The sequence below is a fragment of the Sus scrofa genome, chromosome 7 (genome assembly GCF_000003025.6).
Source record: "Sus scrofa isolate TJ Tabasco breed Duroc chromosome 7, Sscrofa11.1, whole genome shotgun sequence".
NCBI lineage: Eukaryota > Metazoa > Chordata > Mammalia > Artiodactyla > Suidae > Sus > Sus scrofa.
The window spans coordinates 77,210,661-77,224,484 of NC_010449.5; the positions used below are offsets into that span (position 1 = coordinate 77,210,661).

General features: G+C 41.0%; 1 pseudogene and 2 gene segments (V, D, J or C); all 3 read right to left on the minus strand.

Moving 5' to 3' along the window:
• LOC102162875 lies at positions 945 to 2,970 on the minus strand. The segment is given in 2 exon segments: positions 945 to 2,502; positions 2,713 to 2,970. Coding segments are annotated over 2 exon segments (507 nt in total).
• On the minus strand, positions 5,872 to 7,053 carry LOC102166750 (annotated as a pseudogene).
• On the minus strand, positions 8,380 to 10,733 carry LOC102166863. The segment is given in 2 exon segments: positions 8,380 to 9,894; positions 10,081 to 10,733. Coding segments are annotated over 2 exon segments (579 nt in total).

Sequence of the window (13,824 nt, forward strand, 5' to 3'; positions counted from 1 at the left end):
GACCTGAAGCAAGTTAATTCATGTAGACAAAACTCAGAAAGGCTCCAGAATTAGAGGCTTTTAGAGTACTAATGGGGTATTAAACTGGTGGGGTATCTGGAAACCTACAAAATGAGCACAGCACCAGATATTCAACTAACCATAGACCTGGAAATTAGGAAGCAAGAGACTTAGATCCTAGAATTTGGTTGCTCATCCAACATCACAATCCCAGTAAAAATGGAGGATAGACCAAGTTTAGTATGAACTTCCCCAGCCAATCGGATATCAAAAGTGATGTGCAAAGGGCCCCATAGGAGAAGAAATGAAATACAGATGTCCATGTACCGGGAAGATTGAACTAAAGCAAAAGCAAAATCCCCAATGAGTTAAATGAGGCAGAATTGAGTGTTATGGTATGAAATATGCAGATTTCCATGCCAGGTGAGTGAGAAGGTACTGCACATGTTCTTGTGCTGCCTTCATGCATGCAAAGAAATACGACTGAAGAATGAGCTCTTAGGATGTAGCAACAGTGAAGAGTCAGTATTACCCCAGTTTAACCAGATTGTTTTAGGTAGTTTGAGTTCATCTGATAGGTTCATTTAGTTCACTTGGGATCATGGCAAAAGAGGAAGCCAGGAATCTGACTTGATGATGTGGCCAGTATACTGGTGGGAGTCAAGGTTAGTGATGTTCAGTAACCGTCCCACTGTTGAGGGAGCTACAGTGACTGGAATGCCTGTTTGCCTATGTCTGCAATTCCTCTGATTATGAACACCTTTATTTTTTTTTTTTTTTTGCTTTTTAGAGCCACACCTGTGGCATAGGAGGTTCCCAGGCTAGGGGTTGACTCAGAGCTGAAACTGCTGGCCTACACCACAGCCACAGCAATGCTGGATCCAAGCTGCATCTGCGATCTACACCACAGCTCACAGCAATGCCAGATAATTAACCCTCTGAGCGAGGCCAGGGATCAAACCAATGTCCTCATGGATATTGGTCGGATTTATTTCAGCTGTGCCCTAACGGGAACTTCTGATTATTGAAGACATTTTGATGCATGGAATCTGCTTTTCCACCCCACACATGGCTCTGCATCAGCTGGCACCAGAGCAGCTCCAGGCAGGGGTCTGGGTGGGGCTGCAGGTGCCTGGGAAGCCCTGAGTGGAGGCATAAAGGTCAATGGCTGAGTCTTCAGGCTGGGATCCTGTGATGCACATGCAGCTGTAACACTCCTTTGTATTCAGACAGACTCAGGCTCATCTTTCCTCCTTCCCGCCCCCATTTAAAGTCATTACAAAGAGGTTCTTGGGGCTTTGAGCAGGTCCCCCTCTGTACCAGTGTAAAACACAGAAAGAGCTGGAAGGGAAATTGCATGTGAAATTGGTGCTCTCTCCTTCCTGAGCCTGCAGAGATGGAGGACCAGGTTCCACACTCCAGGGGCTGCTCAGTCCTGTTCAGGAAGACAGGGTCACACATAGAAACTGATCTCTGTACAGAGTGTTCATTCTCTCCACACATCCCCAGACAGAACCTTGAGGTGCCTGACTGCATCCTCTTCCTTCCCCAGACTGTTCACAGTTGCTTTGGCAGTGCCTGGACTCATGGCCAAGATGAAGCCAGAGGATTAGCAAAGATGCTGACAAAGGATTCCTTTCCATTTATCCTGACTAAATATCCTCAGTAAAAGAACACTCTGGAGCCTAGACCTGTGCATATTTTGCTCCAGAAAACAAGTCTCTGCATCTGGTTTAAGCCAATCAGAGACAAGACCACATAAACATCCTAGAAAGACTCAAAGCCTAAGATGAAAGAACTAGGGAAATGATTTTTATGATGATTCCAGATAACTAGACCTAGGTTTGTAATGTGAGCATATTTAAGTGATACTGCCACTTTAAATTATCTTGGGGCAAGCTTTCAAATTTAGACAAGTTTACATGTGTTCTGTATAATTGACTTAAAGTCAAAAATTCAAGACTGAGAATGTATTAGTAGAAAGTTACTCAGGACACCTGCTTCACATGACATAGAAGGAATTTTTATTTAAAAAGAAATCTTCTTATCCAGACCACAGATGAAGCAACCACAGGACAACCACTTCTTGTCTGGGGTCTGCAGGTGTGCATTTCAGCTTGGGTCCTGCAGCAGGGGGGCTCTCTCTTATTGAGCTCTGGGGTTTTTGTTCACCTTTTCCTATTACTTCAAGCACCGTGAGATCTCGGAGAGCACAGAAGTACGTAGCAGAATCATCCAGCTGTAAGGCTGAAATGGTGAGGCTGATGAAATTTTGTGCTTTCTGGAAGTTTACGGAGTAGCGGCCATCCCTTGCATTTGAGCTATCAGAATACTGATGAATAAGGAAAGTCATCTCTCCACTGGGAGGCTGTTTATACCAAAAAAGATTGTAGTAGATCCAGGTCCAACCTATTTCATAGCGACAGTTTAGGGTGACTGCCTCTCCCACTTGACTGAACACAGCTGGCTGGTCTTGAGTAACTTCCTGGGTCACACCGGATCCTGTGGGAAAAATCAGAAAACTGAGATCAGTAGTGAATAAAATAATGGAGGAATTAGACTACATTAGGACCCAAAGACAAGCCCAGTTGAAATCATAATATGCCTGCTTTCCTGCCATCCCCCTTCCTCCCCGAGTCCATGTGAAGCACCCGGGCCTGTGTGCAGTCCTTTCCCCCTGAACCTTCCCACCATGTGTGGGACCATCCCTACCAGAGAAGACGGAGGCCAGGAAGAGCCAGAGCAGGCTGGAGAGCGGCATGTGGCACGGATTCCCCTGTACAAGTGTGCTTTGTTGTGCCTCAGGCTGAGCGTTCAGTGTCTTGGAGTGTCTGGCAGCTCATATACATAGTCCCTGGGTTCCTGTGTGACTCCCCCAGACAGGAAGCAGGGCTTGTTATGTTCATAGACCACGTGTTCTATGCACAGATGAGAAAAAGTCTGGCTCCCCACAAACCTTTACTTTGTCTACTTGTCTTTCCCAGGTCGTTATGTTAGGCAGGTCCTAAAAAAGGAAGTGGAAAAAGCAAGTAGGATTAATGATTTGAATCAAGGGGAGCTGAAGACTAAACAAGATGATATACATTGGTAATTACTCCACAGAAAAATTTTACTAACTTATTGAAAATAGATTAGTATAAACTATGAACCCTTCCGGTGATCTACGTACTGGTCCTTCATTGAGTCTGTATTTACTTTTCTTCATCTGGAATCTAATGACAATTTTAGAAACTCACAGACTTTGGCTTTCTTGGTGAAAGACAGTCTTACCCAAATAAATAAATGTATCTCTTTTTTACTGGTTTCTAGGGCTCTCCTTCAGTCTTTCTACAAATAAGTTCCTTCAATATCAAATGATAAAAAATCATTCCTTCTAATTTTCAGAATCTATTCAGTTTATGTTTATATGAAATTATTACAGGAATAAAATATTATTCTTTGGACATCTGACACTGAGTCTTATTTATTAGATTCTGAAGACAATCAGGATAGTCAGTCCAGTTGCCTCCACAAGTAGAATTGTACTTATTAGTTCATATTTCCTAGAATTGTCCTGATGTCTCATTTTCTATCCCATTGGCCCAAACATTGAGTCTCACTTGTTATTGGCTTGTTATTTTTCTCTTTGTAAAATAAAGTCAAGAGGAGCATGCCAGATCTTTGTGTGACACAGAGCTACAATGCACTCCTACAAAACATGATATCTATAGGCTACAAACATGTCAACACCACATCCGGTGGTGACTGGCATTTTGTAAACTGTTACATAATTGGGTGGAATATAGCTGTCAATCTTCTATTTGGTTTCATTGTTTTAATGGATGAATTACTATTAAAAAAAAAACCAAAGGCAAAGGAACAACTGGAAATGATATAACAGACAAGGTCTCTAAAACAGCCAGTCCCTTGATTTTAAGGCCAAAATAACTCACTAATGAGTGGTGCAGGGAGGAGTGTTGATATTTAGTGAGACACCTCTTCCTCTGTTCCATTTCACCCCTGAGAGCTTAGGGCAGCAGATGTTTGCCATTACATGTAACTAAGCAGAGGAGACCATAAATGGCATCCTAGGCAACAGCATATTATAAAATATATATGTGAATATAATAATTATATATACACATACATAAGGAAATTGATAGTCATGAAATTTTTTTGAATAGAGAATTTACTGTGATTCACCAGTTTTTATAAGTTCCTGGGCTAGGGGCTGAATCAGAACTACAGCTGGAGCCTACACCAGAGTCACAGCCAGCAATGGATCTAAGCCCCATCTGCAATCTTCACCACAGTCTATGAAAGCTCTGGATACTTAACCCACTGAAGAAGACTGGGATTCTATACCCTCATGGACACTATGTCAGGTTCCTAAACCACTAAGCTAAAGTGGTAACTCCTATGCACTCTTTTTTTGATGCATAATTCTATCAGATTTTGTCACATGTAGAGGCTCTTGTAACTGCCACTGAAATCAAGAGGCAGAACAGTTCCATCATCCTCAAAAAACACCCTTTGCACACCTTCCCCACCTATGCAATTTCCGATAACCCTTGGCAACTACTGCTCTCCTTTTCATCTCTAGATCTCGTCCTATTGAGAATGTTGTGTAAGTAGAATCATACATTATGAATGGGATCATGATCATCCAATATGTGTAATCATGCACTATGGAGCCTTCTAAGATTGACTTTTTTTCCACTGTGAGCACGTCCCTGAGATCCATCCAGCTTATTGCATGTATCAGTAGTTTGCTTCCTTTTGATCACTACAGACTGTTCCCAACTAATGATGGTCCCACATGATTATTGACCTTACGGTGGCAAGAAAGTTCTATGCATTCAGTTGAAATCATGCTTTGAATTTTGATCTTTCTTTGCCTTTGAACTGATATCAAAAAATAAGTTTCCTCAACTTATGTGACTTGATTCTATGATCTTACTCAGTGGCATACAATTGTTAATGATGTTCTTTTCTTACCCCTTATCCTTGTAGTATCTACACAAGGTTTTCTTTTCTATTCCTTGTATGTATAATTTGTGTTTCCCCCCTTTTATTCCATTGATAACTCCTTGAATGATTCTAGCTAGGCATATATCAATTTTATTAATCATTTTAAGAAAATTAACTTTGTATTTCCTGATTATCTCTATTTGTGTTTTCTTAAAGATTTGCCAATTTGAATTTTTAATTTTTCCTTCTTTTAGGTTATGTTGGGTTTTATCTGTTCTTTTTCTATCTTCTTCTGGTAAAAGATGTAGATAATTGTCAACCTTTTTCCTTTGGTAATAGGAGTACATAAAACATAAATTTCCTTCCATGTATTATTTTAGCTGTGTCACATCCTTATTTGTATGTATATGTTTGCAACACATTTTCTTTCAAATATATTCTAATAGCCATTGTAATTGCTTCCTTAACCTATGAGTTATTTTAAAACTTAGTGTCTAAATTCCAAATATTTGGGAGTTTCTAGAAATATCATTTGGCAATTGATTTTCTAAATCAGTTCCACTTTTGGAAAACTTCTGCATAATTTCAGTTTTTTAAAAAATTGTATTGTGGGAGTTCCCTTGTGGCTCAGCAATTAATGAACCCGAATAGGATCCATGAGGATGAGGGTTTGATCCTTGGCCTTGTTCAGTGGGTTAAAGATCCAGCGTTGACGTGACCTATGCTGTAGGTCACAGACTCGGATCCTGCATTGCTGTGGCTGTGGTGTAGCCCAGCAGCTGTAACTCTGACTTGACTCCTAGCCTGGGAACCTCCAAATGCCGTGCGTGTGGCTCTAAAATAGCAAAGAAAAAAATGTATTGTGAGTTCTTTATGACCAAATGGTGTGTATGTCTGTGTGGGTGGTTGTGTGTGTGACTGTTTCATCTACACAGCAGGGTTTGGCTGGAGCCTCAGCTGCAGGTTTGGGTACAGGCTGCAGGTGCCTGGAGAGCACTGTGCACGTGCTGCACAGAAGTAGGTGGCTGAGTCTCCAGGCTGGGAAGCCTTGATGTGCAAGGACACATGTTTGGCACTTTGACTGAGGGAAACTCTCAATCTTCCATCTTCCTTTGCATTTAACCTGACCTCATGGCGATCAATAATGCAGGTCCTTTGCCAGGATATTGCTGGTATCATGGGAAGCAGTCAAAGGCACTGTTTTCATAAGTACAGTTCAGAATTGAAATGTCTCCTTCCTGGACTGTCAAAGGTTGAGAGCTCTGTTTCACCTGCTGCTGGTCCCTTTTTTCCTTCTGTTGGCCGCTCACCCCTGTTTAAAGAGATAAAATATCATCAGGTCCCCACATTGATATTTCCTTTTTAAAATTTCTACTTGCATGAATTTTTCTTATTCTCCCCAATTGACAACATATCCTAGGGTTTCTTCTTTGCAGCTCACAGCCTAGTTGAAGCCACAGAACCAAAAATGATGCTCCCAGAATCGTGTCCATTTTTCCTGGCACCAAAGCTCAGTGACAGCTCAGGTGATCGTCTAGTCTTCTCAGCCAGCTTGAACTCTGACTTTAAGTTCACATCTGCTATAATTCTTTCAACAGGCCCCACCCTCTCACAAGTCATTTCACCTAAAGCTATTTTTCACAAAGCAAGCACTTCCCCAGTTTGCTCTTAGAATTGCTGAAAATTATTTTCATTGAAAATCAGAAATCCCCTCCTTACACATGGATAATGATCAATTTAGAGGTTCTCTTTCTCATTCCTCATCTTCTTTTTCCTAACCTCCTAGAAGGTTAAAAATCATATATCATGACAGCTTGATTGATTTTATTTATTTATTTTTTTTTGCTTTTTAGAGGTGCACCCTAAAAAGTTAAGTTCCATGAAGGCAAAAGCAACACATCCTCCCTCTGATCTGACCCATGTTCTTAGCTTCTCATGGTATATTCTGCCAATTTTGCGACCTCAATAGACTTTCGTTACTCTTTGTAACCAAAAAAAACCCAAAACCAAAAACCAAAAAACAAAAACACCTCCTCTCCATGCTAATCTTGCAGCTTCATGGGAGTTCCTCTCTTCCCCATTGTAAAATAATATTTTCCCTATTAAGACATCAAACCATTCTTGGGAGTTCCCAGACTAGGGATCAAATCAGACCTACAGGTACCAGTTTATGCCAGAGCCACGGCAACTTGAGATCCCCTACCCACTAAGGAAGGCCAGGATTGAACCCGCATCCTCATGGATACTGAGGGGATCCACGAAGGGAACTCCCTCACAATGGATATCATCCAAAAACAAGAAAGAACAAGGGTTGATGAGGATGTGGAGAAAAGGGACCCTTTGGACACTCTTGGTGGTAATGGAAGTTGGTGCAGCTTCCGTAGAAAACAATATGGAGATTCTCCCCAAACTGAAAAAAGCATGACTTCTCCAGCCTCAAGTCCTGTCTTCCCTCAACTGCCTGGAAAGGGGGTAGCACCTTTTGCAGGAAAGCAGAGAGGGAATGTGGATCCTACTTGGTTTTGACGGTAGAAGTGGGGAAAATAACAGTACAGAACAGATAATGTTTTTTCAAAGGAATTAAAAATAGAATGACCAGCAGCAATCTACTCCTGAGTACTTATTTAAAGAAAACAAAAGAACTATTTTACAAAATTATATGCACTCCAATGTTCATAGAAGCAACATTTACATGGCCAAAATATTGAAGACATCTCAGTGTTCATTAATAACATATATATATCATCTTACATGTATCATATATATATGTATATATAAAACTCAGACATCAAAAAGAATGAAATCTTGCCATTTGGGACAACATGGATTGACTTGGAGAGTATTATACTTATTGAAATAAATTAGTAAGAAAGACAAATATGTTATATACTGTATGTTTTAATACATACATGGACTCTTCAAAGTAACACAAATAAATATAACAAAATAGAAACAAACTCACAAACGTAGTGAAAGTACTGGTGGTTACTGGATGGGAAAAGAGTGGGTATAAGGGAGAAATAGGTGAAGGGAATTAAGAGGTACCAACTTCCAGTTATAAAACAAATAAATTTGAATTTTGTAATGTATAGCACAGGGAATGTGATCAGTGTTTATAATAATCTGGCATGGTGTCTAATTTATAAAAATATCAAATTGTTATGCTATGCATCTGACACTAACATAGCAATATGTCAATTATACTTTACTTTTAAAGGTTTTTTTTGCTTTTTTTTTTTTTTTTGTCTTTTCTAGAGCCACTCCCGTGGCATATGGATGTTCCCAGGCTAGGGGTCTAATTGGAGCTGTAGCCGCCAGCCTACACCACAGCCACAGCAACACCGGATCCTTTAACCCACTGAACAAGGCCAAGGACCTAACCTGCAACCTCATGGTTCCTAGTCGGATTCGTTAACCACTGCGCCACAATGGGAACTCCTTTAATTTTAAAGGTTTTAATTAGATAAAGTTAAAATGTGACTTTGTGTGGCAAAAGGGATTGTAGTTATGTGATAATTTGAAGGGTATCGATATGAATTAGGCTGTATTCTCTGGGTAGGCCTTAACTTTAATCACAAGTGTCCTTCACTGACCTGGGACAAAAAGACAGTTAGATATTTCTCTAGGAAAGATGCATGTGTTTGGGATCAGCAAAGGACTGCAATTTGGGGTCTGCAACCATAACTAGTGACTTGCAAGTCCCCACATGGCAAGGGGAGGAAAATGCTTGAATAGAGAGGAAAAGGAGGCTGGGAGGGCTGGAGTAAGCAGAGTCCAAGGGCTGAGTCCATGGCTGAGTCTTTGCCAGGAAAGAAAGGGAGTCTTTCATCTTCCCTCTGAGCTCTGCAATCTTCACAGGGTGTGAGACTCCCCCTTGTCTCCTCTTTTTAACAGAGGTTTCTGCTTATTTATTCATTTATTTTACATCTTCTGAGACAGAGCAGAAGGATATTTGATTCCAGAAGAGGAAGGAACTGTGGTGGAAGGAAGAGTGATTCAAGAAGGGGTCAGCAGCCAAGGAATCCAGGTGGCCTCCAGAAGCTAGAAAAGGCCAGGAAATGGATTCTCCCTTAGGGCCTCTGGAAGGAATCAGGCCTGCCAAGACCTTGCCTGGAGCCAGTGAAACTGGTGTCAGATTTCTTGCATCCAGAACAGTAAGAGAAAGAATTTGTTTTAACTGACCAGGTTCATATACAAACATTGAGCCTATATTTTTTGTTTGCTTTGCAGCACTAGCAGGATGGGATGGGAGGATTTGCAGTTGCCTTTTGGGACACAGCGTGGTGAGGCAGCCCTGAACATTCTTGAGACACCCAACTAAGCTGGATAACATCTTACTTAGTGTTATTATTCTTTCTCTTTCTTTTCCCGCTTTTTATGATTTTGCAGTTCAGTACACCGTGGTTAAATATTCACTTTACTTCTGTATTTTTACCAGATTCAAGTTAGAAGTTTCTAGAGCAGAAGGAGATACAGATTGGGAAGGAAGTAAAAGACCAAAGTCCCAAATCTGTAGGGCCAAAAAGTGCTTGTAGTTAAAACGGTACCAGTGTAGGTGAGGAATAATGAGAAATGTGAATGCCCTGTGGTGGGACCGTGGCTGGAGGAGGGGCTGAGCCCCGCTGAGGGTTCCTGTACAGGCTGCAGGTGCTTGGGGAGCGCTGTGCTCCACAGCACAGAGGTACGTGGCTGAGTCTGTGATCTGGGCAGAGGAAATGTGCAATGAGCTGCGGCGTTCTGTAGTGACTGTCGTGGCATTTAATCTTCCATTCTGCTTGGTCCCTGAAGAAATGAAAAACAAGTGGACCAGGCTGCCATTTCGGTACTGACGATACCACTGCACGTTGTTCACAGTGGTGGAAAAACTGCACCAGAGCGTGGAGCTGTCTCCCTCCTGGAGACTCAGGGCTGGGGGACTCTGCTCCACATCCACTCCTTTCACACCTGATGGGAAACAGAGAGACAGTCACAGGTGAGGGTCCCTGTAACTCCTACAAAACCCTGAAAGTGCCCCCCTGGATCATGAGAAGGATAGAAAGTGTGCAGGACTTGTCATCCTCCTCCAACCCCCTCAACAGCACAGCAGCTGCTCAGTCCTTGAGATCTCCCTGTGGGGCCTCCCCAACTCACAGCAAACCTGGGCCAACAGAAGCCCCAGCACAGTGCCTGCTAGCCGCTTCATGATGCTTCCACTTCTTGCTGGGACATTTTCACCATAAGGTATTACTTAGCTAAATAAACCCTGGGCAGTGAGTGTCATGACTTGTTCTGGAGACGTTCCTGATTCTGCAGCCAATCGTTTTCCCCAACAAACCCTCCTTGAGCCCACACTTGGTGACAGGAAGCCCCACCCTCCTGCCTCAACCCACTTAGAATGGGCTGGGGAGGTGTGGGGGGTAAGAGTAGGAAAAAAGAAAAATCATTATTTGATGACTTGAGGGGCATTTTCTAAGAACATTTCAGAGAAGTGCAGTCTCTGATTTGGAATTTGGGAGGACTTAAGAGAAGTGAAAACAAAAATTACTTATCCTGCTCCATCTTTCCTCTCAGATGGCATGGATGAAGTAGATTCTCACATAATGAAATTCCATTTCCCAGGACTGCAGAGGATCCATGTTACTGCTTCTCATATGTACACCTCTGTGGCTCTGAAGGTGCTCATGAACCAGCACAGTATCAGCAGTTGCTCCTGTTGACTGGAAAACTCTGTCTTTAACAATATTTCTTTCAAATTATATGTATTCTAAACTTGATCTGCATAAAGAGCGATATTGTTTATTTTAGCCAGTAGATGGATTTTGAAACTAGAATTGTAAACAGTTTTATTTTTCTTAAAACATCTGTAATTTAAAAATAAATTTTAACTAAAATTTCACTTTTGAATACATTTTAATTACACTTCATTGCATTCTACTTTTAAACAGTAGTTTATTTTAAAAGAAAAATAATTGTTTTTGAAATCATATGAAAAAAAATGTAGTTTGTACTCCTATCACAGACTCTATACATAAAAATCTTCCTCTGTAGATAGATTTGGAAGCAAAAGGGATAGAAAATGAGGATGTGCATATTTTCACTGAAGGTAACAGTACAGTGAAGTGCAGATACTGAAGATCAGATGAGCAGTTCAAGAATGCTGCAAATATTCACTAAAGGCACTATGAGAAATAATGTAGAAAAACAAAGATGATGAGTAATCAATAATTATTATTGGTCACACAGTAGGTATTAGAGAACTGGAATTAGAATAGAGAAAAGAGGAGAGACATAACCTGGGTGGGTCACTTAGAACCACAAACCCAAGATTCCACTTGAAACTTTGTCAAGACGTTGTGTTTGAGTTAGAATGCCTGTTACAGGGGACCACTGGATAAAGAAAGCTGTTTTTCCTTTTTACTATATTGTCTGGACATAGCAGAAGAGATAAGGAAGTCCCACTATAGGTTGGAATCGTTGCACTTCAGCTCCAGGGGGGCAACTTCATAGACAGTGATGTGGCCATCGGGCTCGGTCACTGACTGAGCTCCAGTTCCTCTTGAAAAAAATCAATGATGAATCACTGAAAGTAGGTCAGACCTACTGTAATGAGACCGGGTCTCTATTCAGATTCCAACCAGGACATTGTTTCTTCTACAGAGACAGGAGCACGGACTACAATGTTACTTTACTTCCTATGAAGAGTATTGGGAGCAGCAGGGAGGTGATTGAGGAGGTGGCTGTGCAGGGAAGAAGCTGAAAGCCATATGCGGGAAAGTCTTCCTGGAGGATCAGGAAGGAATGTGCCCCAGTGGGCTGAGTCCTTGTAACTGGGAAAACCTGAGATTCAAGGCATCCCTGCCTAGGTAGGTTCTAGACTGTTAATAAGATAGGCTTCCTTGACAATGCCTGCTCCTAGTGTTGAGCCTGTTCAGAATGTCCCCCACAGTGAGCTGTGAGCCAAGAAGCTCATAGGAAGGAGGTAGAACTTTTCTGAGAGGTGACATTTCCAGTTTATGCAACATCACCCTCTGGAGGCAACGAAAGGAAAAAATTGAGCCTTGAGGCTTTTATGCCCCATCTCCTTCCTGCTTCTATCTAGGCTTGAATTACTTGGCATTCTAATGTGATGACAGTATTTCAGGTGTTTGCTTGTTAAGAGGCTCTTTTAATACTATGAATTAAGTACCACTATTTAATCCTATGAAGTAAATCCCCCTCATTTTTTACATGAGGAAAGCAAAGCAAGGAAGAATGTGTGTAATTTGTTGAAAGTCAAACAGTAAGTGAAAACTGCAATTTTTGCCATTGGTATGATTCAAGAATCTGTGTCATTGACCACTGATAATTTAACACAATGGCCTTTAGTGTAGATACTCTGCTCCCCTATTGGAAGGAAGATAAATTTCTTTTGAAAGTAAATGATTTGTCATACGACACACGAGTATTAGAACCTAATTCTGTTAGACTAAGCCCAGTTCCTTACCTACTACATTATTTATGATGCAGCACTACTCTTTGAGAATGGAGATAATTTCACCAAGATATAACTGGAGCAAAATTCCGAAGAGACCAGATATGCAGGGAAATGTCCAAGGAAACCAAAAGCTGATTTGAGAAATTATCAGAAAAGCCTCAGAGGGTAGTCCAGAGAATGTATGGCAAATCAGAAATGACTGGTGCTGTGAAAGAGTCTGGAAGAGGAATTTCAAGAAGGAAGAAATCCCAACAGAACAATTGCAGAAGAAATGTCTGTCCAGTGAGATGATTACTGAAAGGCGTCTATTGATTTTTAGCAGCACAAAGATCATGATTTTCAGCAGAAGCTCAACTGTAGTAGAGATGAGACAAAGGAGAAGAAAATTTGAATATAAAACCTCTTCCCAGGAATTCCTGTCATGGTTCAGAGGTTAACGAATCTGGCTAGGAACCATGAGGTTTCGGGTTTGATCCCTGGCCTCGCTCAGTGGGTTAAGGATCCAGTGTTGCTGTGGCTCTGGTGTAGGCCAGCAGCTGTAGCTCTGATTAGACCCCTAGCCTGGGAACCTCCTTATACTGCAGGTGTGGCCCTAAAAAGACAAAAACATAAATAAATAAAATAAAATAAAATAAAATCTCTTCCCAGAGGCTGAACCTTGAAGGGGAGGAAAGTGACATGGCAACAACTTAGAATCACCAATATGCATGGCTAACAGTCTTTTCCTGACTCAATCTATATTGTCTGTAGGAAGTAGAAGTCAAAAGACAAAATGTACCAGTGATGCTCAGTCTTATTAACTCCTGTTATTTTCTTGTGAAATCATCTACTAATGGCAAATTTCTACTGGAACATCTAGAGGTAGGATTAACAACAGTTCTGTAAACAAACAAACAAAAAACCTCTCTAAGTCTGTAATTTATGAAGATAAATTTAGGAGAATATTTTAAAGCAGAAAACGTTGAATACAAGGATAGCACATGATTTTTTTTATTTGTTTGGTAGAGGATTATTTCTGAACATGATGAAAAAGAAAGGAATATACGAAAAGGATCGAACACATCTGTTCACTACTTTAGGGTTGACAAGCACAGTTTCTTGTGGGCACAGCATTGCTGAATCATCCTATGTACTTTTTATACTTTCATGGGTTTATTTTTATGGACATGGGTTGACTGGGAGCACTAAATGATGTCTAAATGATTATTTTTTTGTTGTTATTCTTTTTTGTAAACTTAAGAGTATTCTTTGCCTCTTTACAGCAGATTCTAGCTAAATGCAACTGTAATCTGTCAAAATGTCTGGTGTCAACCACCTTATGACAAACACAATATATTAAGAATTAGGGGAGGAGAAATTTACACCACTTAGCATGACCTATGAAGAATGTTAGGGAGAAAGAGAATTTTGAATTGGAATGA